The 27,357-nt window shown below is 49.1% G+C and overlaps 1 protein-coding gene across 1 annotated transcript in view; it reads right to left on the bottom strand.

The window, feature by feature from the left end:
* elovl4a (ELOVL fatty acid elongase 4a) overlaps nt 1-27,357 on the bottom strand; it is a gene marked incomplete at both ends in the record, with an annotated part of 55,944 nt that overhangs the window by 15,048 nt on the left and 13,539 nt on the right. Inside the window, 2 exons of the mRNA XM_084307852.1 lie at nt 1,456-1,627; nt 26,596-26,676. Of these exons, the coding sequence (XP_084163978.1) occupies nt 1,456-1,627; nt 26,596-26,676 (253 nt within the window). The remainder of the gene's footprint in view (nt 1-1,455; nt 1,628-26,595; nt 26,677-27,357) is intronic.

Here is a 27,357-nt window from a genome sequence, read left to right as displayed (position 1 = left end):
CACCACTAACTGACAGAACTTGGTTATAGTCATAACCTATCGTTAATGACACACACACACACACACACACACACACACACACACACACACACACACACACACACACACAGACACGTGAGTGAGCCCTCATCAGTGCGATTCATTCTTCTCTTTTATTTTCATTTCAGGTAGTTGTACCTTAAGATAATTGAAGGCTGGCATCTGTAAATGCAGATATACTACAAGTACTTTATTCTTATTTTATTATCATTATTATTATTATTATTATTATTATTATTATTATTATTATTATTATTATTATTATTATTATTATTATTATTATTATTATTATTATTATTATTATTATTATTATTATCATTATTTTCTTTCCAATGAAATGAAAATCAGAAAATAAGTGGTATATGATGGAAAATATGAAAGTCAATGCTTGTGGAAAATAGACTTCGGAAATCAGAGCTAACACCCCTCCCCCTCTGTGCTTTGTACAGGAGTTTACTTTGTGAACGAAAGCCGTTTGCTTTTTTTTATATTCAGGTATGTCTTTTATTTCTTTTATTTTGAAAATGTTTGTGACTTGTATGTACGTAATGTAGGTTCCAGCTGGTAAACTGCTGCGGCACAATAGTGCAGCTTCTGTTACGCTAATAATATTTTATGTATATTGTATATTTTATATTATAATTTATATACATAACATAGGAAATGTAAATCCTGGACCGTATTTTATTATTATTATTTTATTCTTAGGCTTATTTTATTCTTTATTCTTAGGCTTATCTTTTATTCTTATTCGTGACTAATTGTTTTGTCTACCTAAATGTTTACTGTGAGTGAGTTGTAGTGCCAAATTTCCCTCGGGATGATTATAGTATTTCTATTCCATTCTATTCCATTCTATTCTATTCTATTCTATTCTATTCTATTCTATTGTGGAATATGTTGTAGATAAGCAGTTTGCATTTAGCCCTTCCGTTGTGTTTCTCTGGGGAAGAGGAGGTCTTTACTCTAAGGGTAATGGGAGGTTCGAAGGGTCAAAGTGGGTATAAAACAGGAGGGAAGACTGTCAAGTTTTAAACTGTGGATATCAAACAGAGAAGGTAAAGACGACTTTGAACTGTTGAACAGTACCAGAACTATTATATTGCACTGTAAATTCATTATCTGATCTATTCTATTCAACTATTTTATTGCACTGCGCTATTGCACTATTTTACTTACTCTATTTGATCTTACTCTTTTTATTATTGTCTATTTAAAACTGAATCAAACCATAAACAAGGTGGCCTGTTGGGATGTTAGATCCTAATGTGAAAAACTGTGATTTTATATGTCTGCACTTTATGTGCTCATTTTATGCCTGTCTTTTTGTTCTGTTGTGAAGCACTTTGAGCGGCAGTTTCTGTATGAAAGGTGCTATACAAATAAAGTTATTATTATTATATTATTATTACTCACATTGGCCTCCAGCCACCCACTTGATGCCGATCCACCAGAGCGTGAACATGGTGCAGTGGTGATAGACGTGCAGGAAGCTGACCTGGCTGAACTTCCTCCTCAGGATGAAGAACACTGTGTCCAGGTACTCAATACCCTTGGAGATGAAGTACCACCACAACGCCCCCGCTACCTGGATGAGGGGGGGGAGGGGGGAGGGGGAGTTAGAGGGGAGGAGGAGGAGGAGGAGGGGGGAGAGACCAGGAGAGACGGGGAGTTAAGGCCTCTGCATGCTACAGAAACTTCAAAGCAACTGCAACACAACATCGACAAAGCAACAGTGTTTTAGACACTCTGCCTTTATGCTTCTGCAACATCGACGCGCAAAGTTAGTTTAACTAAAGTTAGTTTAGGTTCGTGTTAACGTTAGATAATGTACAAAATAAACGTATTTCCGGTGATTTTAGACGTCGCTCTTTTATTTTGAAATCCCCCGACCGGAAGTGTTATAGTGTCTGTTGCTAGCAGCTTAACTTTCTGTGCTTTTCGAGCTAACGTTACCGTAACGTCATTAGTTTCCAATGGAGAGGACCTCACATGCAGCTCAAACTACCTATTGGAATAAATTAATTGATTGATGTTTAACTTGTCCCTGTGTGTGTCCAGTCATTTCGACTAGCAAACGTTGTATTTAACGTTAAAGTTACCTCAGGATACCATTGTATTTAGTTGGTTAGCTATGTAGCTAATGTGGATAGCATTTTGTATAGCACCAATGCTAGCTGGCTGGCTACAGCTTTATTTACTAAATTATGGAGGCTTTTTAATCGTCAAGGTAAGAGAGGATTTGTCATGATCAACTGAAGGCGTATGCTATGGAACAATATGTGCTTGGGTTTTCAGAAAAAGGCCAGCTATGTGACGCTAATTATTTAGCATCAACGCTGGCTGGCTACAACAATGGCGGATGGTATTCTCTGCAAGACCAATATTATTCTATGACAGCCCCGCCCCCAATTCGCTAACCAACCAATCACTGCTACGCAATATCAACGCAACGGTTGTTTAGGTTAGATTTTGGAGACATGTACGCAGCATCCTCGCAACACAGTCTACAAGACCCTAAACAACAACCGCGCTGAAATTGCGCTGATGTTGTGTTGAAGTTGCTTTGAAGTTGCTGTAGCATGTAGAGGCCTTTAGGGCCCAGGTCCACCTATCTCATTTTTATGGCCGCAAGCGTCTTTTTGCAATTGATCCCAATGAGGACAGAGCATATGCGGCCGCATGCTGCCGCCTATAGGAAATGCGCTGCAGTCGGTTTCTTTTTTCAGCGCCTTTCAGTTTTTTTGTGCGGCAGCACCCAGCGTTTAAAGTTGAACACTTCTGAACTTTTCAGAGCGATGCGCTGAGCGCATTTTCAGACAACCAATCACAGCCTGTCATATCTACCACTCTGTTTGTAACCTGACACCGGAGTTGCCTGCCTGTCTACCCACAAGAGACAGGAGCAGTATGAGGGCACAAATACACTAATAACTACACGAATACACTAATAAAAAGCAAAGGGCGAACTGTGGTGTCAGGCAATAACTATATATATAATTAATATACAATAAAGTGTATTAAAATATGCTATATGTGCAAAACCGCGGCAGTAAAATACGATAAAAAGATGGCTGTCGCTAGATTTCTTTCTCTCTGTCATCTCGCTACAAGATGCGCTTCATCCCAGCACTACCGGTGCACTGCCAGCGTTTTTCAGCTGGAAATGTGAGCTAGGTGGACGCATGCCCTTAGAGGGGAGGAGGAGGAGGTGTAGGAGGGGGAGGAGGAGGGGGAGGAGGAGGGGGAGGAGGAGGGGGAGGAGGAGGAGGAGGAGGAGAGACAAGGAGTTAGAGGGGAGGAGGAGGAGCAGGAGGAGGAGGGGGAGAGGGGGGAGAGACCAGGAGAGACAGGGAGTTAGAGGGGAGGATGAGGAGGGGGAGGAGGAGGAGGAGAGACAGGGAGTTAGAGGGGAGGAGGAGGAGGAAGAGGAGGAGGAGGAGGAGGGGGAGGAGGGGGAGAGACCAGGAGAGACAGGGAGTAAGAGGGGGGGAGGAGGAGGGGTAGGAGGAGGAGGGGGAGGAGGAGAAATAGGGAGTTAGAGGGGAGGAGGAGGAGGGGGGGAGAGGAGGAGAGACAGGGAGTTAGAGGGGAGGAGGAGGGGGAGAGGAGGAGGAGGAGGAGGAGGAGGAGGAGGAGGAGGGGGAGAGGAGGAGAAGCAGGAGATAATGGGAGAGAGTTAGAGGGGAGGAGGAGGGGGGAGGGGGAGGAGGAGGGAGGAGTAGGAGGGGGAGAGGAGATGGGGGAGGAGGAGGAGGAGGGGGAGCAGGAGGAGGGAGAGGAGGAGGAGAGACAGGGAGAGAGTTAGAGGGGAGGAGGAGGAAGAAGAGGAGGAAGAGAGAGAGAGGAGGAAGGTTACAGAGAGAGAGAGAGAGAGAGAGAGAGAGAGAGAGAGAGAGGAATAGAAGACAAGAGGAATGAATAGTGAGGGGTGTATAAGAGGAATGAAGGATGAAGGGTAGAGACATGGATTAAAGAAGGGAAGAGAGAGAGATGCTCTTGGAGAGAGATGTCATGCTCAGGTTGGGATTCCCTAGGTAGGAAGAGGGGTGGAAAGGAATCCTGACCGTGTGAATATGGTCAATAATTCAACAGCTCTGACACGGAAGCATATTGATATTTCGATTCTATTCTATTCCATTCCATTCCATTCCATTCCATTGTATTCTATTTTATTCCATTCTCTTCTATTCCATTCTCTTCAATTCCATTCCATTTTATTCTATCAAATTATATTCTATTATATTCCATTCCATTCTATTCTTCTCTACTCTTTTCTATCACGTCTGGATGCTCCTCGACCTCAGGATGGAGGCAGCAAGGCGTGGCGTGGCGTGGTGGTGGTTGCCGTGTCAGGTGTGTGGTCATGACGTCATGGAGGAAGGCTGGTGAAACCGAACACTGCGTCCTGCTGGCCGCCTCCAGCCTGACCCATTATTCTGACGGCAGGGCCAGGTGTGAATGAATGGATGGATGGATGAATAAATTATCATGTTTTTAAAAGTGAAGGGAGTGTCTGACCTGTTTACATTTACAAGAAGCCTATGATATGATATGCCTATGATAGTGTAATAGAAATATTATCTATGTCCATCTGTGTTAAATCTCTGTACAGCTTGACTAGTTATTAATATGATCAACCAGTATACAGCTTTAAGACAATAGGACGACAAGGGCTTGTGTCCATAGCGGAAGTTTTTTTCAAGGCGGACCGCTTTGAAAAAAAGGGGAAAAAAGCTCAGAGCGTTTTCCTGGGTCTCGCGACCGCCCCTTCCTCGATGTTGATTACCTTGATGAGCGCGCTCCTTTCCAAAAGTTGAACTAGTTTCAACTTTATGAGCTGGGAGCGCTCCGCCCAAAAACGCTGCCGCCGAGAGCTCATAAACGCGGCGCTGGGAAGAGGAGCGCGCCTGTCGCGTCTGTAGCATAGAAATGAATGACAGGAAGGAGCTGACAACTCATAAAACGTCCGCTATGGACACAAGCCCTTAAACAGTGTCTCTTAAACTCAGCCAAAGGGCCAGGAGATATGAGAGGTCCAAGGTTATTTTCCTCTTCAGTTCTAGTGTGAAGACATAACACAAGCTGTCTTTGTTATTCATTCTCTCACTAGGGCATATTTTGTTTACCTTTTCTGTCATGTATCTCATGTACGTCGTTTCGATTATGTATTTAATCTAAGTTCTGACCAGAGTTCTTTCTCACTTTCTGGTCAGACGTTTAGTATGTCTGATTGTAAACTGAGCTCTGTGGAAGCAGAAATAAACCATGTTCTATATTTTCATATACAAATGGACTCGATCTGAATTCCTACAGCTTACTGTCATGGCTCAGCATGTACACTGACTGAATCCGGTCGTTAAAGAACCCAGGACGTCTATCGTAAAGAGTAGGGGGTTCCCCCGACGTTCCTGGCCAAATTCCCAATCAGGTCTCTGACATCAAGGCCACCTTCATTTCAACCTTTATTTAAAATCGTAAGCATCTGAGGTTTCCCTCATTTACAGAAACGACGATTGTACAGTACATAATAAAAACAATATTCACAGAAATTTAAACACCAGAGTAAAAAATTTAAAACGTTTCAAAATAATTTAAAAAGATCAACTAAAACAGTTACAGGTAGTCACACAATGGTCTGAAATCATACATTTAAACATTCCAAGGGAAGGGAGAACCTCCAATTTCAGCGTGAGTTGAAGGACATTCCATGAGTTAGAGGCATCAAAGGAAAAGGCTGACTTCCCTAGCTCAGAACAAATTTGAGGAACCCTAAGAACCATCCAGTCATTCGATCGAGTTGAATAGGTTCCAATATTCCAATCTAACAGTGAGGAGATATAAACAGGTTGTTTACCAATAAGGGCTTTAAAAATAAATAAATACCAGTGTTTGTTGCGCCTTTCTGCAAGAGAAGGCCAACCCACCCTATCATACAGGACACAATGGTGAGTATCATATCTGTCACCAGTTATAAATCTGAGAGCTGAGTGATATGCAGAATCCAGAGGTCTAAGAGTTGATGCCGCAGCATGCCTATAAATTACATCACCATAGTCCAAAACTGATAAGAAGACTGATTCCACAATAATTTTTCTACTAAATAGAAGAAAATTGGATTTGTGTCTGGACAGGAAACCAATTTTCTGTCGCAGTTTAGAGGCAAGATTGTCCACATGGAATTTAAATGTTAATTTCTCGTCAAGCCACAGGCCAAGATATTTATACTCAGTGACTCTCTCTATACAAGAGCCACTGACAGTAGATATCCTCACATCATCAAAGTTATATATCGTATAGCATCGCGTCCCGCTCTGAGCCTTACGAGATACTCATATCTCCTGTGATACCTAATGTATCTCCCATGAACAAAAACACATGCACCCCACCTGTATGGGGCCCCGCCCCTTATGGTGGCCACCGCCCATATAACCATGACCCTGGTCATGAAACACCCTTCCTCTATTTTCGTCCCAGCGTGTTGGATGCGTGCACCATACGAGCTAGCGGAATGAAAAGATTAAGGAAGATTAATAATGTTGGAAGCTTACCGGAGGTTGCTGGCCCCTGGCATCTTCGACGCATGTTTTCGGCGACACGACGGGCCTGTGATGTTCCTCGTTTGATGACTGCACATCGAGGTTCAGCTGTACAAGGCTGGCTGTCGGGCCAGCTTGTACTCAGGTAGGCCCTGTGTCTTCAGGCATGGGTATTAGTGTTAGTAATGCTGGTTTGTGTTGTTAACACAACCTTGTTGTGTGTTGGCGCCAGGGGCAAGATGGTTTGGTGAACGTTCTCTGCAGGGAACGGTTTCCAAGCTGTCTTGGGCGTGCTGCTAAAACATCTAAAGCTATGCTAACATGCTATCGCTACTGCCGCATGCTATCACTACTGCTAATTGCTATGCTGTTTTAATGTCTCCGCCGTGAGATGTTGTCACTCTCCCGCCTCTTGCCCGGTTCATCAATGAAGGTCAGTCGGTAGCTGTTGTGGGGTTTTGAGTTCTATTTACCTTTTTCGGGTAAATGGGTTGACAACAGGGTAGGCCGTGGCTAGGTTGCCTAGCCAGGTATTTTACCTTGTGTTCCGGCGGGGTTTGTTGAACGGTGTTCCCATCTGGGTTGGCGTCGGGTAGTGGGGCTATGGGTCCAGCCGACATGGTAAACATGTTGCGTGTCTGTGCACAGGCAATTGTTGTCTTGGGTTCCACATTGCCTGGCGTTAGGCTGCAGTAGTATAAGGGCAGGGCCGCTTGGGAGAAATGTGAGGCCCTGTGCGTTTTTAGACGCGAGGCCCCCCATCTCCTGGGGCGGCCCTGTGTAGGGGGCTATTGTTTCATTTTGTCACTCTGCTATGAGAAGGTCTGTCTTGCTACAGCTTTCTCTCCTCTCAAACCATTCATACTGACGGTCAATCGGTATACTGGGGGAGTAGTGCGGGGGGGGGGCTTTGTTTACCTTTTTTGGTAAATGGGCTAAACTAGGGCTGGTGTTCTGTTGTGAATATTTTGAATGAAGACGGGTCTGGTCCGTCTCCCCTTAAACTTTGTGTGTATGGGTTTGCTCATTCTACAGTTTTTGTGGTTTAGCTCTTTTATTCATTTAACCTTTTCATGGTCCACACCACAGTGGAGGGTGCTGTTTGCAATCACCACTGGTGCTCCATGTTAACGTCAGTCCTTTGTTTTTGATATATTGAAACAATGCCCCGCCCGGCCGACACCATGGGTCGGCCTGGCGAGTGGCTGGTGGGCTGTTAAGGCTTGTACCGCCACGGTATGGAATTGGCAACGATTAGAACTGTGTTCGAATTGGTGTTTTTTCTATTACAGAAATGGTGTCTGGTGGAGGGGCCTTGAGGGCCGGCCGACGTCGACACATCGCGCACGGTGTTGGTAAACCACTCCGTCGAGGATGTTGACGTTATTAGCTTTGACCCAGCCGCAAGCTATAACCGCTCAGGGTTCCCCTCTCCGCAGGGGATTTTGGTCTTCTGCTGGAGCGCGGGCGGTATTGTCCTAGGCCCTACACCGCCTCACACCGCGCAGCCAGAAGAAGAGAGAGCACGGCCTCGTCAGCGGCGATGACGGGGCCCTCGACAGGCGGCCATGTTTCCCCCGCCAGTGGTGCCCTGGTTGGAGAATCGACAGGGTATCGCGAGGCCGACAGTCTTGGCGGCCGAGGGATCGGCCATTTTGGGTGATTTCGGTGTTGGTAAACCACTCCGTCGTCATTTTGCCGCGAGCAGCCCGCTCCCCGTTCAATCCTCTCTCTGGTATCCCCAGAAGCGGGGCTCTGAGCGTTCTCCTTTGGCTGCGGGCCGCGAACCTTCATTGAAGCGTATGCGGCCCCATTCTTCGCTTCTCATGGAGACAGGGGCTGACACCCAGTTGATGGCTGAGCCTGGGTCTGTCCGTGAGAATGTTGTGCTGTCAAGCGGCTCCCACACCTTGAACTGTGTTGGTTGAGCCTGGTGTTACGTCTGTCAACTTAAGTGTTGTCAGCAGGGGGGCTCGAAACCTTTTGAGGCACACAGTGCGGGCTTCCCCGGCCTCGCCTTCGCCAGGCCAGGTATCATGTTGGTGCTCCCACTCCTGGAATATTGGCAAGTGGTCGCAGTTCACATGGTTTGGGGTGGTAGTGATATCACTGCAGGGCTACGGTGTGTAGGAACCCATGGGGGCCTTACACCTTGCATGTCCGGCTGCAGAACGACTCCTTCAGCATGTTCTGGAGGGGTGTTCAGTGGGGGGGCTTTTTTGATCGGAAGCCCCCCGTATCAGACAGGCCCTTTTTCTGTCGGGGTTCCCCCTTGGGTGCGATTGCCTCGTGGGTGGTGCCAGGGTCAGGTGTTCCGACACGGAACGCGCTCCTCGCACGATTCCAGGGTTGTCTTCGCACAGCGGGGGGGACCGGGCCAACTATCTACAGTTCCTGGCGGACCTGCGCCACGTGACGGCGGGTGCGTTGGGAGTGTCGTCACATATGACTACGGCAGTACCATATGTCGAGGTAGATGGAGAGAATGGTGAGGCGGGGACTTGTGTTTACACAACCCCACCCGTTTTCAGGTTTGGTACAGACCCTGTTGTCGGGGTCTCCAGCAGGGACAGCTCTGGTCGACGAGATCCAATCTCTGTGGACGAAGCAAGCCATCGTCGTGGCGTTCTCCTCCCGGTGTTCTCTGCCCGAGAAGTCGGGAGGGAGGGGTGTAAGACCCAGGCTGGACCTGTCCCATGGGAAGGTTCAGCATTTTTTGGATCGTCTCCTACCTGTTGAACACTGTCAGGTGGGGGTCTGGTTCTCCTCCATAGACCTGTAGGATGCGTATGCGCATCCCCGATCTTCCATCCTAGGGCTTACCTACGCTTCCTTTGCAGGGTTAGCGTATGAGTACCAGAGGCTGCCGTTCGGTTTTCTCTGGCTCCCCGCATCTTCACCAAGTGCGTGGAGGCCGCACTGGGGCCTCTGCGTCATCCGGGGTTACGGAGTGTTCTGCCCTGATGACGTTCTGGTCCTTCGCGGTCAAGGTGGATCGTCAGGTCTCGTACCAGGCAGGTCTCTACCAGCCTGGGGTTGCTGTACACTGGATGTAGAGTATTCCTCTTCCCAGTCAACGGTTGGAGGGCTATGGGCATCCATCTCGGAGCGTGTTGTCAACACGCTCGGGAGGTTCCGTCCTAGGACGGTTACGGCGCTGTCTCACGTCGCGTTTTCACCGACGCCTCCCTCGCTGGTGATGCGTCGGGCCAACGCAGTAGGGGGCAGCTGGCAAACCATGCTGCCCGGTCTGCGCTACGTTCAATGTGTTGGTGTTGAAAGCGGTCCTTCTGGTCCACAAATGGTGTTGATCAGGACGGACGATACGACGTCAGTGTCGTGTATCGACAGACAGGGAGGAGTACGCTCCCCCTGTCTGCACCAGGCGGCGGGCGGCTGGCTATGGGCGTCCTCCATCTGCGCGGCCTAAGGGCTCCCCACATCCCCGGCAGGGAGAATGTGGGTGCAGGTGTACTGTCGCGGGGCGGCCCTCATCCTGACGGGTGAGGATTGCGTCTGGACATGGCCAGGCAGGTCTGGGGCCGATGCCGTGCCGCCAGGGATTCTTCCCCATACATCTGTTAGGTCAGTTGTTGGGACGGGTACGTTGAGGGGCGCAGGTTCTTGATCCTGATGGTGTTACCATCTGGACTGCACATGCTCCCTCCACTGTCGCGCTTACGCGGGCAGATGACGTATGTTCCAAGTGTGGTGTAAGGCGGGGGGCCTGGACTCAGTCTCCTGCCCCCTGGTTGCTGTCCTTAGTTACCTCCAGTCTCTCCTTGATAGACTGTCGGCTTCGACGGTGAGGGTATATGCAGCAGCTATATCCTCCTATCATGGGGGTTTGAGGGGATGTCTTGTTCAGCCACCCTCTTGTGAAGCGTTTCCTGCTTGGCGCTCGACGCGTTAAGCCGGTGCAACGCTCCTTGGCTCCGACTTGGGATCTTCAATTGGTCCTCGGTCGGTTGTCCTTGGCCCCGTTTGAGCCGCTCGAGCGGGCGCCGTTGGGACAGCTGTCCTTCAGGACCGCGTTCCTTCTGGCTGTCACTTCCGCTAAACGCGTAGGTGAGCTCTGTGCTCTCTCGGTACATCCAGAGTGCCTGTCTTTTCGGACCGATTGCGGTGTCACTCTGCGACCTAATCCTGCTTTCGTGCCTGAGAATATCCGGAGTTCCTTCCGCTCCCGGGATATTGTGGTTCAGGCGTTTCGTCCTCCTCCTCACACTGGTGAGTTAGATGCGGGCCTTCACCTGTCATGTCCAGTCCGTGCTTGGGGATTTACCTCAGCCGTACTCAGGATTTCAGGGTTACCGACCAGCTTTTTGTCTGTTACGGTGGGGCTCGTGCTGGTAAGGCACTGTCGGAGCAGCGCCTGTCCCATTGGTTGTGCGAGGGTGTTACCCTCTGCTACACGCTGGCTGGGCAGGATCCCCCTGGGGGCGTCAGGGCGCACTCCACTCGTGGGGTGGCTGCCTCTGCCGCTCTCCTGGGTGGGGCCTCGGTGGAGGCCATCTGTGCTGCAGCTTCATGGTCCTCCCCGGGCTCCTTTGTAAGGTTTTTCCTCATGGACATGACCGGGGGTTCTGTCTCCCAGGCGGTTCTGGGGTCTGTGGCCTTTCCTGCTTCCCGTCCTTTGGTCGGGTAGCAGGAGTGTATGGGTATGGGCCGCAGTGTGTTGAGTCACACGTGGTTCCGCCTGTACGGTGTGTTCAAGGGGTTCTGGCTCCCTCTTGTTCGCATTCAGGTGGAGTTGACTGCGCCCCCCCTTCGTTAGGAAGGATGGGGTGACAGGGCTCCCCGCACCCCTTGATGTGGGCTTACGGGTCCTCAGGGGGTACATCTGTCGGGTCTCGCGCCCGCTCTTCCCCATTATCTCGTAAGGCTCAGAGCGGGACGCGATGCTATACGATATATAACGATAGGTTATGTAGATAACCTAGTTATATTAGTATAGGCTAAGCGTCCCGCTCTGCGCGCCCTGAGTTCCCTCTTGAGGGATCTTTTCCTGGGACGGGTTTTGGCGAGGAAGGGTGTTTCATGACCAGGGTCATGGTTATATGGGCGGTGGCCACCATAAGGGGCGGGGCCCCATACAGGTGGGGTGCATGTGTTTTTGTTCGTGGGAGATACATTAGGTATCACAGGAGATATGAGTATCTCGTAAGGCTCAGAGCGGGACGCTTAGCCTATACTAATATAACTAGGTTATCTACATAACCTATCGTTAATATTCCTTGCTCTTGAAAACAACATAAACTTTGTCTTACTAGCATTAAGAACCAATTTAAGACTAGTAAGGGCATCCTGTAGAGCAGTGTTTCTCAAACTTTAGGTTAGTTGTAACGTTAGTTTAGGTTCGTGTTAATGTTAGATAATGTACAAAATAAACGTTTTCCGCTGCTATAAACATTGCACTTTTATTTTGACAACCCCAGAAAGGAAGTCATTATATATGCTTTACCATCCTGATCTGGGTTAGCTCCGGTTAGCTCAGAGCGTCCGGTGTATAACAATACCAGCCATTGGATTACTGTTTTCTAAATTGGGGAGGCTTTTAATCGTCAAGGTAAGAGGATTTCAAGTCATGGTATCCATAAACTTCAATCGGTTTGGACTCTTTGAATGAATGAGAATGTCAACAATCACAACGACACGTTGAAATCACTGGCTGCGCTCAGAGAGGAGTGGTTGGGCAAAAAAATAGTTCAGAGTATATTTGCTTATAAAACGTAATTGTCTAATTCAATTATTTTTTATTTCTCCACGTGGTGAATACACAGGTCACAACATGTTTACATGAACGTTTTGGAGTTGTATTCGGAGTGTATTCTGCAATCTGTTAATAAACTTTTCAATCAATCAATCAAACGATACACTGTAAGGCTCAGGCCCCGCCTCACTTCCTGTGATGAAGCTAAGCTATGCTAACGGAGCGACTGTTCCCTAAGCTAAATGCACGCACAGAGACAAAAAAGGTATGTATCTTCTAGTCTAACTCCAGGGAAGATGTTAAATAAGCTAATTTCCCAAAATGTTGGAGTTTTCCTTTAATCTTGGGTTAAAAAATAGCGGCGTTAAAAGAATTGTGGGTTAATGCGTTAATAAAGCTTTAACTTTGATAGCCTTAGTTATTACACATTCTTACACATACATGTATGTTGAACATCTGAGGTATTGATGAAGTAACAAAGGAAAAAAGCCAAAAGCACTTACTCCTCAGACATTCTTTGACAATTTTACAGCCCAAAATACAAAAAAGATCCAGGCGGAATAGGTAACAAAGGGTTGAAGAAATATTGTCTGAACTGTCAGATGCAAACTGGCTGTGTGACATAACCGAGCATCTCGCTCAATTGAATAAGAAGCTGTAGGGACGCAAACAAGTCCCACCCAAAACTTGACCAATATAGTTGTGAACTGAGACAACCCTTATTTTGTTATTTTTGAGTACAGTTACAGTTGTGTGTTCATGCAGACACATAATAGCAATTTCATTACGAATTGAAAATGGGGGACCCTGATGTAAACAAGTCGAAAGTCTTTCTCTGGTCTGCACTCCTTAACAATTGTGTGTATTGAGCTGTACTGTACTGTACCCATTCTGCAATCTGTTAATTAAAGTTAATTAAACTATCTTCCATTAGTTGGATGTATGGCCTCTGCAAGGTTGTGTGCAGCCATTTGTTTTTGTAACATCTGCTACATCTGTCCCACGTGTTCTTTGCAGCTCACAATTGTTAGTTCTGCCCCTCTTGACTGTGACAAAAAGGTTTTGAACAAACTTAATGTCATAGCTTGTATTTGATGATATTCTTCTTTGTTATTTACTTGAATGGTTTGATCATTGATTGATGGAGTAATATGGGGTTGTAGTGGGTGCTATGGACATAATTCACCATTAGATTGTTTTGATGTATTGATGGGGCACTGTCACTTTAATGGGGTTGGGCTTAGAGAAGACGCGCTGGTGGAATGTCATTCATAAAAGGTTTTGGTGACAAGGAGCTGTCAGAGTTTAGCACGGCATAGATCTGACAGCTGTCACTTGTGCTAAGAAGATAATAAATGACACACTACTTGGTGTTGTCGCAAGATAGAAATTGTGCGTCTCTCCTTTCCGACGATTTCTACATTGGTGACCCTGTTATACGTTTTGAAGACGCTTCCGCGGCAACATGTCTACGAACGCAGTTTCACTGAAATTACCTGAGTTCTGGGAGTCGTCAGCCTCGGCATGGTTTGCGCAAACGGAGGCACAGTTCGAGCTGCGTGAGATTACCTCGGATACCACAAGATATTATTATGTGGTGTCAGCCCTGGGAAGTTCGACAGCTAGCAGAGTGGTGAGCCTCCTCAAGAACCCTCCGGCTCGAGATAAATATCTCACGATCAAGTCTCATCTGTTAAAGACATTCGAACTTTCCGATACCGAGCGGGCCAGCCGGTTGTTTTCTTTGCAAGGGCTCGGTGATAGCAAGCCATCGGAGCTCATGGATAGGATGCTGGATTTATTGGGAGAGCACAAGCCTGATTTCCTTTTCATGCTACTTTTCCTGCGTCAGCTGCCTTCTCCGGTTCGGGCCGCTCTGGCCAACACCACTATAGACGATTGCCGCGCTCTGGCCGAGGAGGCTGATTTTTTTTTTTTGGCTGGTCAACAGCACTGTGCAGCGGCAGTTTTCCCAACCCAAGCCTTTGTTTCACCGCCGGGAGACTGGAACTTCACCGCCGCAGCGACAGCCCCTCGCCAGCAGCGTGACGCGGACGCGGGGCTGTGTTTTTATCATGCACGGTTTGGACCTAAAGCCAAGCAGTGCCGCCCGCCGTGCAGCTTCAGTGGGCCGGGAAATGCCCGGGCCGGCGCTCGTTAGTGGCCATGAGCGTCGGTCAGGCTGGCAGGCTACTGTTTGTCCAGGACACCATCTCCGGGCGGCGTTTCATGTGCGACACGGGCGCGCAGAGGAGCGTCTTGCCGGCTTCTAGAGTGGACATCCTATCCGGCGGACACGGACCCCCCATGGAGGCCGCCAACGGCACCCCCATCCGCACATACGGCACCAGGTATGTCGAAATGTGTTTTAGTGGCCAACGGTTTGGCTGGGACTTTATCACAGCTAATGTAGCCGTCCCTCTTCTAGGCGCTGATTTTTTGTCGATTATGGACTGTTAGTGGATGTTAAAAATTGCCGCTTAATTGATGCCATTACGTTCTGCTCTTATGCTGGTGCGCTTGGGGGTGCAGACTCCATCAGACTCTCTAGCATGCTCTCCGCCGCAGATGAGTTTCAACACCTTCTCGCCGAGTTCCCTGGCCTCACGCGGCCCACGTTCTCATCATCTACAGCCAAGCATGGAGTGGAACATCATATCGCCACGACCGGCCCTCCGGTCTATGCCCGGGCTCGGCGCCTCGACCCGGTCAAGCTCAGCATTGCCAAGGCAGAGTTCGAGAACATGGAACGCCTCGGCATTGTCTGTCGCTCCGACAGCCCATGGGCCTCCCCCCTCCACATTGTCCCCAAGCCGGGAGGCGGGTGGCGCCCGTGTGGGGATTACCGCCGGCTCAACGATGCTACGACGCCGGACCGGTACCCAGTCCCGCACATTCAGGACTTTTCTGCCCGCCTTTCAGGGAAATTAATGTTTTCCAAGGTGGACCTTGTGCGTGGGTATCATCAGGTGCCCGTCCAACCGCTGGATGTCCCCAAAACAGCAGTCATAACTCCATTTGGACTATTTGAGTTTCTGCGCATGCCATTCGGCCTCAAAAACGCTGCACAGACGTTCCAGCGCCTTATGGACTCTGTGCTACGAGACTTGGATTTTATTTTTGTATACTTGGATGATATCCTCATAGCCAGCGCCTCTAAGGCTGAGCACATGTCCCACCTCAGGATGCTTTTTGAGCGGCTAAATGAGCATGGACTGATAATCAACCCGGCCAAATGCCAGTTTGGGCGGTCGACCATTGACTTCCTGGGGCACAGAGTCACTAAAGAGGGAGCGGTCCCTCTTCCCATGAAGGTGGAAGCGGTGATGAATTTTCCCCGGCCGCCCACGGTTAGGTCACTGCAGGAGTTTCTCGGAATGATCAACTTTTATCACCGCTTTATTCCCCAGGCGGCTCGGATTATGCGGCCGTTGTATGAGGCCCTTAGGGGTAAAGCGCCAAAACATGCTGTCGACTGGTCTACAGAGAGAGACAAAGCTTTTCTGGATGCCAAGGCTGCCCTAGCCAACGCCACCATGCTGGCACATCCTTCCTTTAAGGCCCCAATCTCCATCACCACCGACGCCTCAGATTTTGCTGTGGGCGCAGTGTTTGAACAGTGGGTAGGCGGGGCTTGCCAGCCGCTCGCTTTTTTCAGCCGCCAGTTAAGCCCCAGCGAGCGGAGGTATAGCACCTTCGATCGGGAGCTCCTCGGCCTCTACCTTGCCATCCGCCATTTTCGTTTCCTGCTGGAGGCCCGCCAGTTCACGGCCTTCGTGGATCACAAGCCGCTGATGTTCGCCATGGCCAAGGTGTCTGAGCCATGGTCCGCCCGTCAACAGCGACAGCTCTCATATGTCTCAGAGTTCACTACTGACATTCAACATGTGGCAGGTAAAGCAAACCTTGTCGCCGACTGCCTCTCCCGGGCTGTAGTGGGCGCCATCCACTTGGGGCTGGATTACACCGGTATGGCGGCGGACCAGGCTACCGACCCTGAAGTGCAAGATTTCAGGTCAGCCACCTCAAGCCTGCGGTTAGAGGATGTGGTTTTTGACAGCGCTGGCACCACACTCCTGTGTGATGTCTCTATGGGGCAGGCCCGCCCCATCGTTCCCACAGGATGGAGGCGGCGTGTTTATGACGCTGTTCACGGCCTCTCCCACCCGGGAAAGAAACCTACGCAGAGGCTAGTGTCCGCCAAGTTTGTCTGGCCTGGGCTTAGAAAAGATGTAAGAGACTGGGCTGACTCCTGTTTGGAGTGCCAGCGCGCTAAAGTGTACCGTCACACCAAGGCCCCCCCTGCAGCACTTCCTTGTACCTGAAAGGAGGTTCGACCACGTGAACGTTGACCTAGTGGGCCCCCTGCCCCCCTCACACGGCTTCAGTTACCTCTTTACTATGGTAGACAGGACTACCCGTTGGCCAGAGGCAGTTCCACTGTCAGGCACGACGTCCGCCGAGGTGGCCAGAGCCTTTATTGGAACCTGGGTCGCCCGGTTTGGCACTCCAGCCGACCTCTCTTCAGACCGGGGCCCACAGTTCACGTCCGAGCTCTGGAACACGGTCGCCAAGAGCCTGGGCGTGAAGCTACACCGGACTACGTCATACCACCCGCAGGCCAATGGGTTATGCGAGCGCTTTCACCGCTCAATGAAAGCAGCACTTCGGGCCAGCCTTACTGACAGCGGCTGGGTCGACCGGCTCCCGTGGCTCATGCTTGGTCTCAGGACGGCCCCCAAGGAAGACCTTCAGACCTCCTCGGCTGAGCTGGTTTACGGTCAGCCTCTGCGGGTGCCAGGGGATTTCATCCCTAACATTTCTGCCCCCTGGTGTGCAGCCCAGCAGCGGACAGCACTTCTGGAGAAGGCTAAGGTATTCACGCCGGTCCCCACCTCACAGCACGGCCTTCCCCGGTCGCACGTCCCTACAAGTCTGCAGTCAGCGGAATATGTTTCCATCCGTCACGATGCCCACCGGGACCCCTTGAAACCTCCATACGACGGTCCGTTCCGTGTCCAGGAGGCTGGAGACAAGTACTTTGTTGTGGACATGAGCGGGAAGCTGGAACACATTTCCATAGACCGCCTTAAACCGGCTCATGTGGACTTGGGCAAACCTGTTGGACTGGCCCAGCCCCCACGGCGGGGACGACCCCCTACCTTGCCCCGTCTTCCGAGTAAGGCCCACGAGACCCCCTCGCCACCTATCCTGTGCCCGAGTGGCCGTAGGGCCCTTAAGGTTTTCCCTACAGCGGCGCCGGCCGCTACAGGGGTCAGGCGGAGCCGTTATGGCAGGGTTCTCCGCCCTCCTGTTCATTGACTTCTTTTGTTATGATGAATTCTGGAGGGACGTATGTAGTGGGTGCTATGGACATAATTCACCATTAGATTGTTTTGATGTATTGATGGGGCACTGTCACTTTAATGGGGTTGGGCTTAGAGAAGACGCGCTGGTGGAATGTCATTCATAAAAGGTTTTGGTGACAAGGAGCTGTCAGAGTTTAGCACGGCATAGATCTGACAGCTGTCACTTGTGCTAAGAAGATAATAAATGACACACTACTTGGTGTTGTCGCAAGATAGAAATTGTGCGTCTCTCCTTTCCGATGATTTCTACAGGGTTCTGATAAACTAAAATGTTGTTTTTGTTAAAATAACATAAGCTAACATATATTTTTACATCTATGCAAATGCATATGCAATATGTATAACTTGAATAAGTAATAAATACAGAAACAACATGTTTAACAATATGTAAATGAGTATGGTAGCTACATTTATTTTACATTACATTAACATTTATACGGTCTTTGGCCCTTTGAGGGCAACCATAATGCTGATGTGGCCCTCTGTGAAAATGAGTTTGACACCCCTGCTATAACATAACTGTTCACCGTCATCTTCAGAATGTGTCTATGTTCTTGTATGTTGTTGTTGTTGTTGTTGTTGTTGTTGTTGTTGTTGTTGATGTAGTACAATCAAAAACTCTTATTTACGTCAATCAAGAATGAAAACATGCCTTCATTCCTATCTTTTATTTATCTGTTGTTGGTGGTGAGTGAGGCTATAGGGGCGCCAGTGGGTCAGGAGGTAGTCTGGTCGTCTGGTAATCCAGAGGTTCCGGGTTCGATTCCCGCTCCTCCCGGGCAGCGTGTCAAAGTGTCCTTGAGCAAGACACTTAACCCCTAACTGCTCCCGATGAGCAGGTTGGCACCTTGCACGGCTGCTTCCGCCGTCGGTGTGTGAATGTGTGAGTGAATGGGTAAAATGTGAGGAACAAATTGTAAAGCGCTTTGGCTAAAAGAGATTATATAAATGAAATCCATTGACCATTTACCGCTTTGTTTAAGCTTAAAACAACATGATATTCCGTTGTTTTGTGTGTGTGTGTGTGTGTGTGTGTATGTGTGTGTGTGTGTGTGTGTGTGTGTGTGTGTGTGTGTGTGTGTGTGTGTGTGTGTGTGATGTGATAGAATTCACCATATATTTATATAATCTCAGTATACCACAGTACAAAGTGTTAACCCTTTAACTACCACACTACAGAAGGTTAACCCTTTAACTACCACACTACAGAAGGTTAACCCTTTCACTACCACACTACAGACGGTTAACCTTTCACTACCACACTACAGAAGGTTAACCCTTTCACTACCACACTACAGAATGTTAACCCTTTCACTACCACACTACAGACGGTTAACCCTTTCACTACCACACTACAGAAGGTTAACCTTTCACTACCACACTACAGAAGGTTAACCTTTCACTACCACACTACAGACGGTTAACCTTTCACTACCACACTACAGACGGTTAATCCTTTCACTACCACACTACAGACGGTTAACCATTTCACTACCACACTACAGACGGTTAACCCTTTCACTACCACACTACAGACGGTTAACCCTTTCACTACCACACTACAGAAGGTTAACCTTTCACTACCACACTACAGACGGTTAACCCTTTCACTACCACACTACAGACAGTTCTGTATCGTATCGCTCTCGCTCGGCATCGCTCTCTGCACTATCTCGCATATGTGCACGCGCACTGAATAAAGACCACAATGTACCTTTAATCCCAATATTCGTCTGACCACACCCCTATCAGCTTACCCATATAAGCAGGGGTGGGGCCACCCACTCGCCTCCTTCTCGCTTTCACCACAAGGAAGAAGTGCCTCGGTAGATCCCCACACTTGACACCATGTTGGAAAGGATTAGGAGCAGCTTTGGGAAACAAGGATACGTTGACATCATATCTTTATTTTCTCTCTCACTATTTTCGAGAAAATACGGCGATATTGTCTTCGTACTGGAGTGTCTGGAAGATGTTGATCATTCTAAAAATCCTCCACCGGTTTTCGTATTGGGAGCACGCCGCTGCATGCTTCTCAACTGCAGTTCCTTGCTGTGTTTGTTGGGGTGAAACCTGTCAGGCCACAGCTGAACTGTCGGACATGCCGCTGTTGTGAGAAGCGGTGCGTTCCAGGTTGGGTGAGTAGTGTTTTTGCTGGCAGGCTCCACTTGTCTGTTAGTGCTATGGGGGCTACTTGACAATGTTTATGGAAACCGGCCCCAGGCTAGGGTCCTTTGTTCAGCCACCTAGGCGACAGAAGGCCTTGGTCTGAAGACCATTATAGTTTTAACTAGTGGGCCGCGACCATTAACACTGGTGATCCCTGTGTGTTCTGGACGAGTGGATTCTCTCTGTCACCGTGTTAAGGCCCCATCTTTCATATCCAAATGAGAGTATTCCTTCACGAGGGGATATGTGCATGGATGTGCGATAGCGGCGGATCCATGTTCAAGTCAGCTACACAGGCCAGTTTGGTATTGTGCTGATTCCGTCGGGTGTTGGTAAAATCACCGTTGTAAAGCGGTGTTGACATCTTGTTTTCTTTTTTCTCTTAAAAAGTGAGGAGAGGTTCAGAACGGCGGCCTGTCTGGGTGAGTGTTATGTCATTGTTTACATGTTCATAGCTTGCGGTTAGCCAGTCAGCTGTTAACTGCTGCGTTAGCCTGCTGGATCGCTGCATGGCCTGCTTAGGTTGGGCCTACTGTTAGCCAGTCAGCTGTTAGCTGCGGTGCTAGCATGGCGTGATCACTAGGTAACGTTAGCTTGCTGCTATAGGCCATGGCCTGGCGCGGGGTAGCTTTAGCTTCTCGCGCGCCGCCGTGAGCTCGCTTCTGGTCGCGTCTCGCGAGCAGGGGCAGTAGCGCCCGAACGGTTGGAGCGGCCGTTAGCTTGATGCTATTTTGTTGAACGTGCTTTGATTTTAACATGTTTTACACTCTTGACTACGACGTCATCCTTGACAGGGGATGTTTCGTCGACCCTGCCCTGAGCCAGGACGGCAAGGTTGCATCAACAAAGAGGGCTGTAGTGCGGGTTGGGGCGGCGACGCTGCCCAGTTCGAACAACACAGGAGCGGCTGTGTTCCTACGGTGTCTGTGACTGCACTTCGCTGATCTACGTTCCGGGTAGGAACAGGTTTGACCAGACCTTATAACACGTTTTCTGGTTTTACTTTTCTAAATGTATTGTGAATAACGATGTTTTTCCCAAAACGTGTGTTGCTGCAATGCATTTGGGATACGGCGCGGGTTATGTGTGAGCTGTTTTTGTCACTGGCAGTTAGCTTCTCCGTGCAAATCGGGATGTAATGATCTGGTTGTTGTGTGAGAAACATCATGGTGTTTATATGTACCGTGTACTCACAACTAAGGTAACTAACCTATGAAGCTATGCTTGGTGACAAGTGAGTAAAAGAATGTTCTTTTCTCAGCCTGTGATGACAATGAACAGTGTGTTCACATATTAACAGGTTTTCCCGTTTTTAACTGGCCGTATTGAGGGTAAAATAAGAGGATTGTGTTTCCCCCCGGTTCCCTGGGGACTTTTTCATCCTCCTATCAGACATGTTTGTGCACTAATTGTGTCTTTTGTGTGGTAGGGATGCGATGTAACTCTTAGCTTGATTGCTGAGGTTGTGCTAAAACTGCTGGAGAAACTTTATTTTCCTAAAAGAAAAAATGGTTTGGTCGCTGTCGTGTGTGCTTAGCAAGGCCTGTGGCCGATACTAATCGAGAATGATGTATTCTCTCATTGTGAAAAACGGCGTTCCTCTGTTGAGTGTTTTTTGCCATTTTTTGTAGGTGATGATGGGTTGTGTGTGTCATGTGACCTACAACTGGGTTGGACTGGCCACAGAAGCACATGTGTATGTTGGACCGGGGCTCTTAGAGCCCTCTCTATTCTGTGTTTTTCCTTAGTAAAAATCAGATAGCAGGTTAGCTCATGCGCTGTGTGGAGCTGTCAAACGCTTCATAGAGCTGACTATGACTGTGTCATATTCTCTTTTTGTCATTACATCGTATCATGGGTGTGGGGTCGTAAAGGGGTGAACTGGTAACCTTTCCTCTCCCCCTTGTTTCTGTCGGTCAGGGGTACACCCCCTGTCCTTCAAGGTTCCCGTCACGTGGCGGTTCGGCACGTTACGGGGGGGGGGGGGGGGGGAGTTTCCTGGTCCCACGGCCTGGTATATTGGGCGTGTGCACCGCTGGAATTCCCCCGCCATAGAGTACGTCACCGTGCGCGTCTCTGTTGGTAGGACTTCCGTGTGCTGTTCAGGTCCATGTGATGGATCTGTTTCAGGGGGGTGGTCAGGGCTCCTCCTCACCAAGCGCCTGTTCGGGCCTTCTGTGAGTTTGGACTCCTTCTTCCATGTGAGGGAGCCTCCATCAGAGTACAGAGCCTTCCTCCTCAGATTGTCAAAGTGAGTGGACACTCTAGAAGGGTCCTATTCTATTGTATATGTATTCGATTCAATTCGATTATTGAGTGTGTATGGGTTCAGTGCCTCTTCCCCGGAGAGCCCTAAAACCAATTTTTTACATGGCTCAAGGTGCAATATATTCTTTTCAATCTGTACAGCTCGCGTGGGAAGTCTCTCTGGGGATCCCCGTCTCCTTCCTATGGGAGGGTGGTGGGATGTAAAAATGTGAAATTTTTTTACCCCGGCTGTGTAGACTGGGATACATACTGTTGATGCTTCCTTCTTTTCTATTCCAGAAGTGTTGGAGTTAGGGAGTGTCACACCCCTCTTGTCGTTCCCCTGGGCGCCTTGGGGATTCAATGACAGGTCTAAATAGCCTGTTCATTGATGGGGGTGTGTCCCGACGCACGTATAGTGCTAGCTCGCTGTAAACAGGCCATTGACTGGCATGCCTTGGTTGCTTGTGGTTGAAACAGCGTTTTTATAAAGCAACTGAGATGGGGGTTTTTCCTCTTCCGACGACCAAATCCCACGACCTGGGTTGGTTTTTCGACGGATTCTCGTTCATGTCTGGGGGATGATGACGGAATGGATCTGAACATATGTAGAGGGGTCTCACGCCCTTGGGGTGGGCCACCAGGCGCGGTTCGCCCGAACGTCTGGGTGGCGCCTTCTTTTCATGTTAAGATCAACACGCATATCTGCCCTTCTCCTGGAGTAGGCATGTCGGCGTGGTTAGGGCACGGGACTGGTTCTGGTCACGCTGGTCCAGATCAGTTGAACCCGTTGTCCGCCGGGGATGCAGATCTGCTGTTCTGGTACCCTGAGGGACTTGGGCTTTTTTCAGGGGGAAAAATGCCAGGTCGGTCTGGGTGTCACAGGGTTAAGTGCTATGGAGACCCTGGTTGGGTACGTTTTTACTCAGCACTGTCGTAATGGCTTACAGCCATGCCATTCTGTACACGCTCGATCTCGTCGGATCTCGGCCGCTACACAGGTTGGTCCTGGTTAGTACTTGGTTGGGAGACCGCCTGGGAATACCAAGTACGGTGTGCTTAGGGGCTGGTTCTCCATTCTTTTTCGCTCCTCTCTCACGCATGGCGAAGAGGGGCCTGTGGGGGTGGTTTTTGACCTCCTCTGGTGACCCTGTGCTTCCCGTACCGCCAGGCCCGGTCCGAAGTAATGTTTCGTCGACCCGTAGGCCTGGGTTAACCCTTTTTTGAAAACTGAAACACTTGTACTGCGGTATAGCCGGTGTATACCCGCAGGTGTGTTTTGGAGTTTTTTCTTGAGGGGTTATAGGAACAACCACCGCATTGGGTAACACCGAGGTGGTTGATTCCCTGGTGTGTTGGAGCAGTGTCAACTCCCGGGTTCACCGTTTGAGGGTGCCCCTGCACGTTCATGACGTCTGCCAATCGTGTCAGCCTTCTCTGCCTCGACCCCTCTGGGTGGGGGTTTTTAAATGGAGGGCGGCTGTGTTCAGCTGTCCCCTCTGGCGCCTGTCTCGTCCGCAGTCTCCAGGCTAGGGTTAACAGCCTGTTGCCTGGTTTTTCCCCGGTGCGCTGCCTGCTTCCGTTGGTTAACCTTTTTTGTGTGCTTACGGCCATGCTGACTGCCTGTTCTGCAGGGTCAGTGTGCCAGGCGGTGTACTATTGGGGGGACAGGGCCCGCTCGGCTTACGGCCATACCAACCTGAACACGCCCGATCTCGTCTGATCTCGGAAGCTAAGCAGGTTCTGGCCTGGTTAGTACTTGGATGGGATTCCGCCTGGGAATACCAGGTGCAGTAACTGAGGGGCCTTTGTCCGAATACGCTGGCGATGTGGGGGGCGGGGCACTACGTGCCCACCTGGTGGGGTCTTGATGCTGGCATCATGGACTTCTCCCGGGCCCCCATTCTAGGGAGTCCAGTCCTTTTGGTGGGTCTGGGTCTTCCTTCGTGCTCCGCTGCTACGGCCTTGCCACGGGGTTGGGTTTGCCCTTGACCTCGTGATTCTGGGGGCAGTAACGAGGTTGTTCCTCCGTTCGTTCCCGGGTGGCATGCGGGTTGTGCGTGTGTGTAGTCGTGGGGTCAAGCCACGGTCTGCTCACCCTGTGCGTTGAGTTGCTTGAGTGCCTCTTCGCACGGTCGGGTCCGTCACCCTCCCGTGAAGCCCCTAATAGGGGGGGTGCCCGCCATTAGGGTGGGTCGGGGGGGCTCGGCCCTCCCTGTTCTGATGGTTTGTGGGGGGCTGTCAGCGGGGTGTATTTGTCGGCCGTTGGCTCTCGCTCGGCCTCCCTTGTGCAGAGAGCGATGCCGAGCGAGAGCGATACGATACAGAACGTTAGGTTATGACTATAACCAAGTTCTGTTAGTATAGCGACGCTCGGCATCCGACGCCGCTGCAGCCTTTGACCTCGCCTTGTGGCGAAAGCTTGGGAAGGAGGCGAGTGGGTGGCCCCACCCCTGCTTACCTTTATATGGGTAAGCTGATAGGGGTGTGGTCAGACGAATATTGGGATTAAAGGTACATTGTGGTCTTTATTCAGTGCGCGTGCACATATGCGAGATAGTGCAGAGAGCGATGCCGAGCGTCGCTATACTAACAGAACTTGGTTATAGTCATAACCTAACGTTAACCCTTTCACTACCACACTACAGAAGGTTAACCTTTCACTACCACACTACAGACGGTTAACCCTTTCACTACCACACTACAGACGGTTAACCATTTCACTACCACACTACAGACGGTTAACCTTTCACTACCACACTACAGACGGTTAACCCTTTCACTACCACACTACAGACGGTTAACCGTTTCACTACCACACTACAGACGGTTAACCCTTTCACTACCACACTACAGACGGTTAACCCTTTCACTACCACACTACAGACGGTTAACCCTTTCACTACCACAGTACAGACGGTTGGGTGAGGGAGAACTCAGGAGGCGGGGGAGGTGTGAATTAGAGGGGAAGGAGGTTTATTGCAGGACGGACAATAAAAGAGTTGTATTACAGAGACAACAGCTGTGGTCAGAGGCTGGAGGTTTAGGCCCCGTCCACACGAACGCTGGGTTTAATGTAACCGTGATTGTATGTGCGCAGTTGCACTGTTCGGCCACACACAACCGGGGATTTGCTACACTGCAACCGCGGTCTTTTGAAACCGGTGGCCAGGGTGGAGTTGTGCGGTTTTGCAGTTGCGTGTGGGCATAGCAACCGAGGTTATTCCCAGTGTTTACAGCAGAGCTGTCGCAATTATTCCCCATGTTCACGGCAGACCGCGGGGTAGAGATTAGAGCAGAGCCAACTACACCAGTGTTTACAGCAGAGCTGTCCCAAGTAGCGTTATATGAAAATGATTGTAACAAACTTTTGTTCAAAACGTATCGTCTGTGTTGAAGAGTGTTGTGATCGACTGATGTCTGTTGACGCTCAGAGTAAACATGTAGCTGCAGCTAAACTAAACTCATGTGTTGTCAAGTTATTGTTATAAGGAACCCAGTCCAGACTGCATCCTCATAACAATTGTTTGTATTGAGCCGTATTGTATTGTACCCATTCTGCAATGTGTTAAATAACGTTTGCATCCATTCATTATACTAGCGTTAACGTTACATTATTACGTTAGCATTTAAGCTATATACTATACATAGAGAATGCCATTGACATTAGCATGTGTAGCTAACAACACCGGAGATCTTTTTTGTGAGACTAAACTATCCGCTCTTGGTGGTAAATTGTGTTGCTGATGGTTTTGTTTCATCAACAAAATGAGAGGCAGAACACAGTGAATGTATCCGTTTGTTTATTGCAGTTTCTTTCTTTGCTGAAAATATATGTTCCGTTGGCAAAATGATCAATAGGGTCCAGCTGTGCTTCTAAACGGGAAGTTTACTTCTTCTTCTTCAGTAAATTAATGGCAGATCGCGACCCAACGGGAAGTTTAGTGAGCGTTCAGTCTTTTCTGATTGGTTGAAATGGCCTTCATGTCTGAACAACATCGCCGCCTACTGCTTTGGCATTGTATTACATTGTACTGAATGTATCGGTTGCTGGGTTCCAGCTCTGCCTGTGAGTACGCAGTTATACACGGTTGTCCACCTGTGTTCACCGTGTGGACGGAGTTTTATTTTTTCAAACTTCGGTCATATTAAATTCAAACTCTCGTGTGGACAGGGCCTTAGACCAGGCTCATTTTTTACACGATGGGAAGGGAATTTCAATCAATGACCTCTTGGTATTGAGAATGATCTAGTTAGTTAGTGAGTGAGTGAGTGAGTGAGTGAGTGCGTGCGTGTGTGTGAGAGTGTGTGTGTGTGTGTGTGTACATCCTCTCCTCCTCTCCTCCTCCCCTCCTCTCCTCCTCTCTTAGTGTGTGTGTGCATCCTCTCCTCCTCTCATCCTCTCCTCCTCCCCTCCTCTCCTCCTCTCTCAGTGTGTGTGTGCATCCTCTCCTCCTCTCCTCCTCCCCTCCTCTCCTCCTCTCTCAGTGTGTGTGTGCATCCTCTCCTCCTCTCTCACCCTGACTTCGTTGGGGTCGTCTGAATAGTCCACCGGCTGGCAGATGTAACTGTAGCTCGCTGCTCGCGCCGCCATGAAGAGCTGCAAATAGACATGAACACATCTCCTGTTATACACTGATAATAACACAGGCTGGGGTGAGAGAGAGAGAGAGAGAGAGAAACAGAAACAGAGAGTACATGGTGGCAGAATACCTGACTACTGTGAGTGAGATATAAAATTAAGAAAAACATTGACACGGTACAGACTGTGTGGACACAGTCTAGCCATAGAAACAGGCCGTTACATGCAAAACTGGCTGCCCAGAGAGGCCAGGCTGTGTTCACTTTGCCATCAGGGGGAAATTGAGACAGAACTTCACTTCCTGCTATACTGTGAGAAATACAAGGACCTAAGAGAAGTCTTCTTTGATAAAATAAACAAAATTGATGCACAGTTTATCCATCTCCCTGATCACCAAAAGCTACTATACATGTGTGGGGAGAAAAGTCAGTGTACAGCATTAGCTGCAAAATATGTAGACGGTTGTCACAAAATAAGAGAACAAGCCCTGTAAAAATGTATCTGAATGGCCACACTTGAAAAATGACTACCCGATCGAGTGACTATTTTGTAAATTAATATGTTTCTTGTTGATTGTCCTTACTGTTATTACTAATGTTATGATATTTTATTGCTTAATATATATGTTATTGTTTGTATGTTGAACTTGCTTTGGCAATAAGTATGTTAATATTTCATGCCAATAAAGCCTATTTGAAT

Source organism: Notolepis coatsorum, assembly GCF_963971535.1.
Source record: "Notolepis coatsorum genome assembly, chromosome: 2".
NCBI lineage: Eukaryota > Metazoa > Chordata > Actinopteri > Aulopiformes > Paralepididae > Notolepis > Notolepis coatsorum.
The sequence above is the reverse complement of the archived record's forward strand: the minus strand, read 5'-3'. Positions and strand labels throughout refer to the sequence as shown.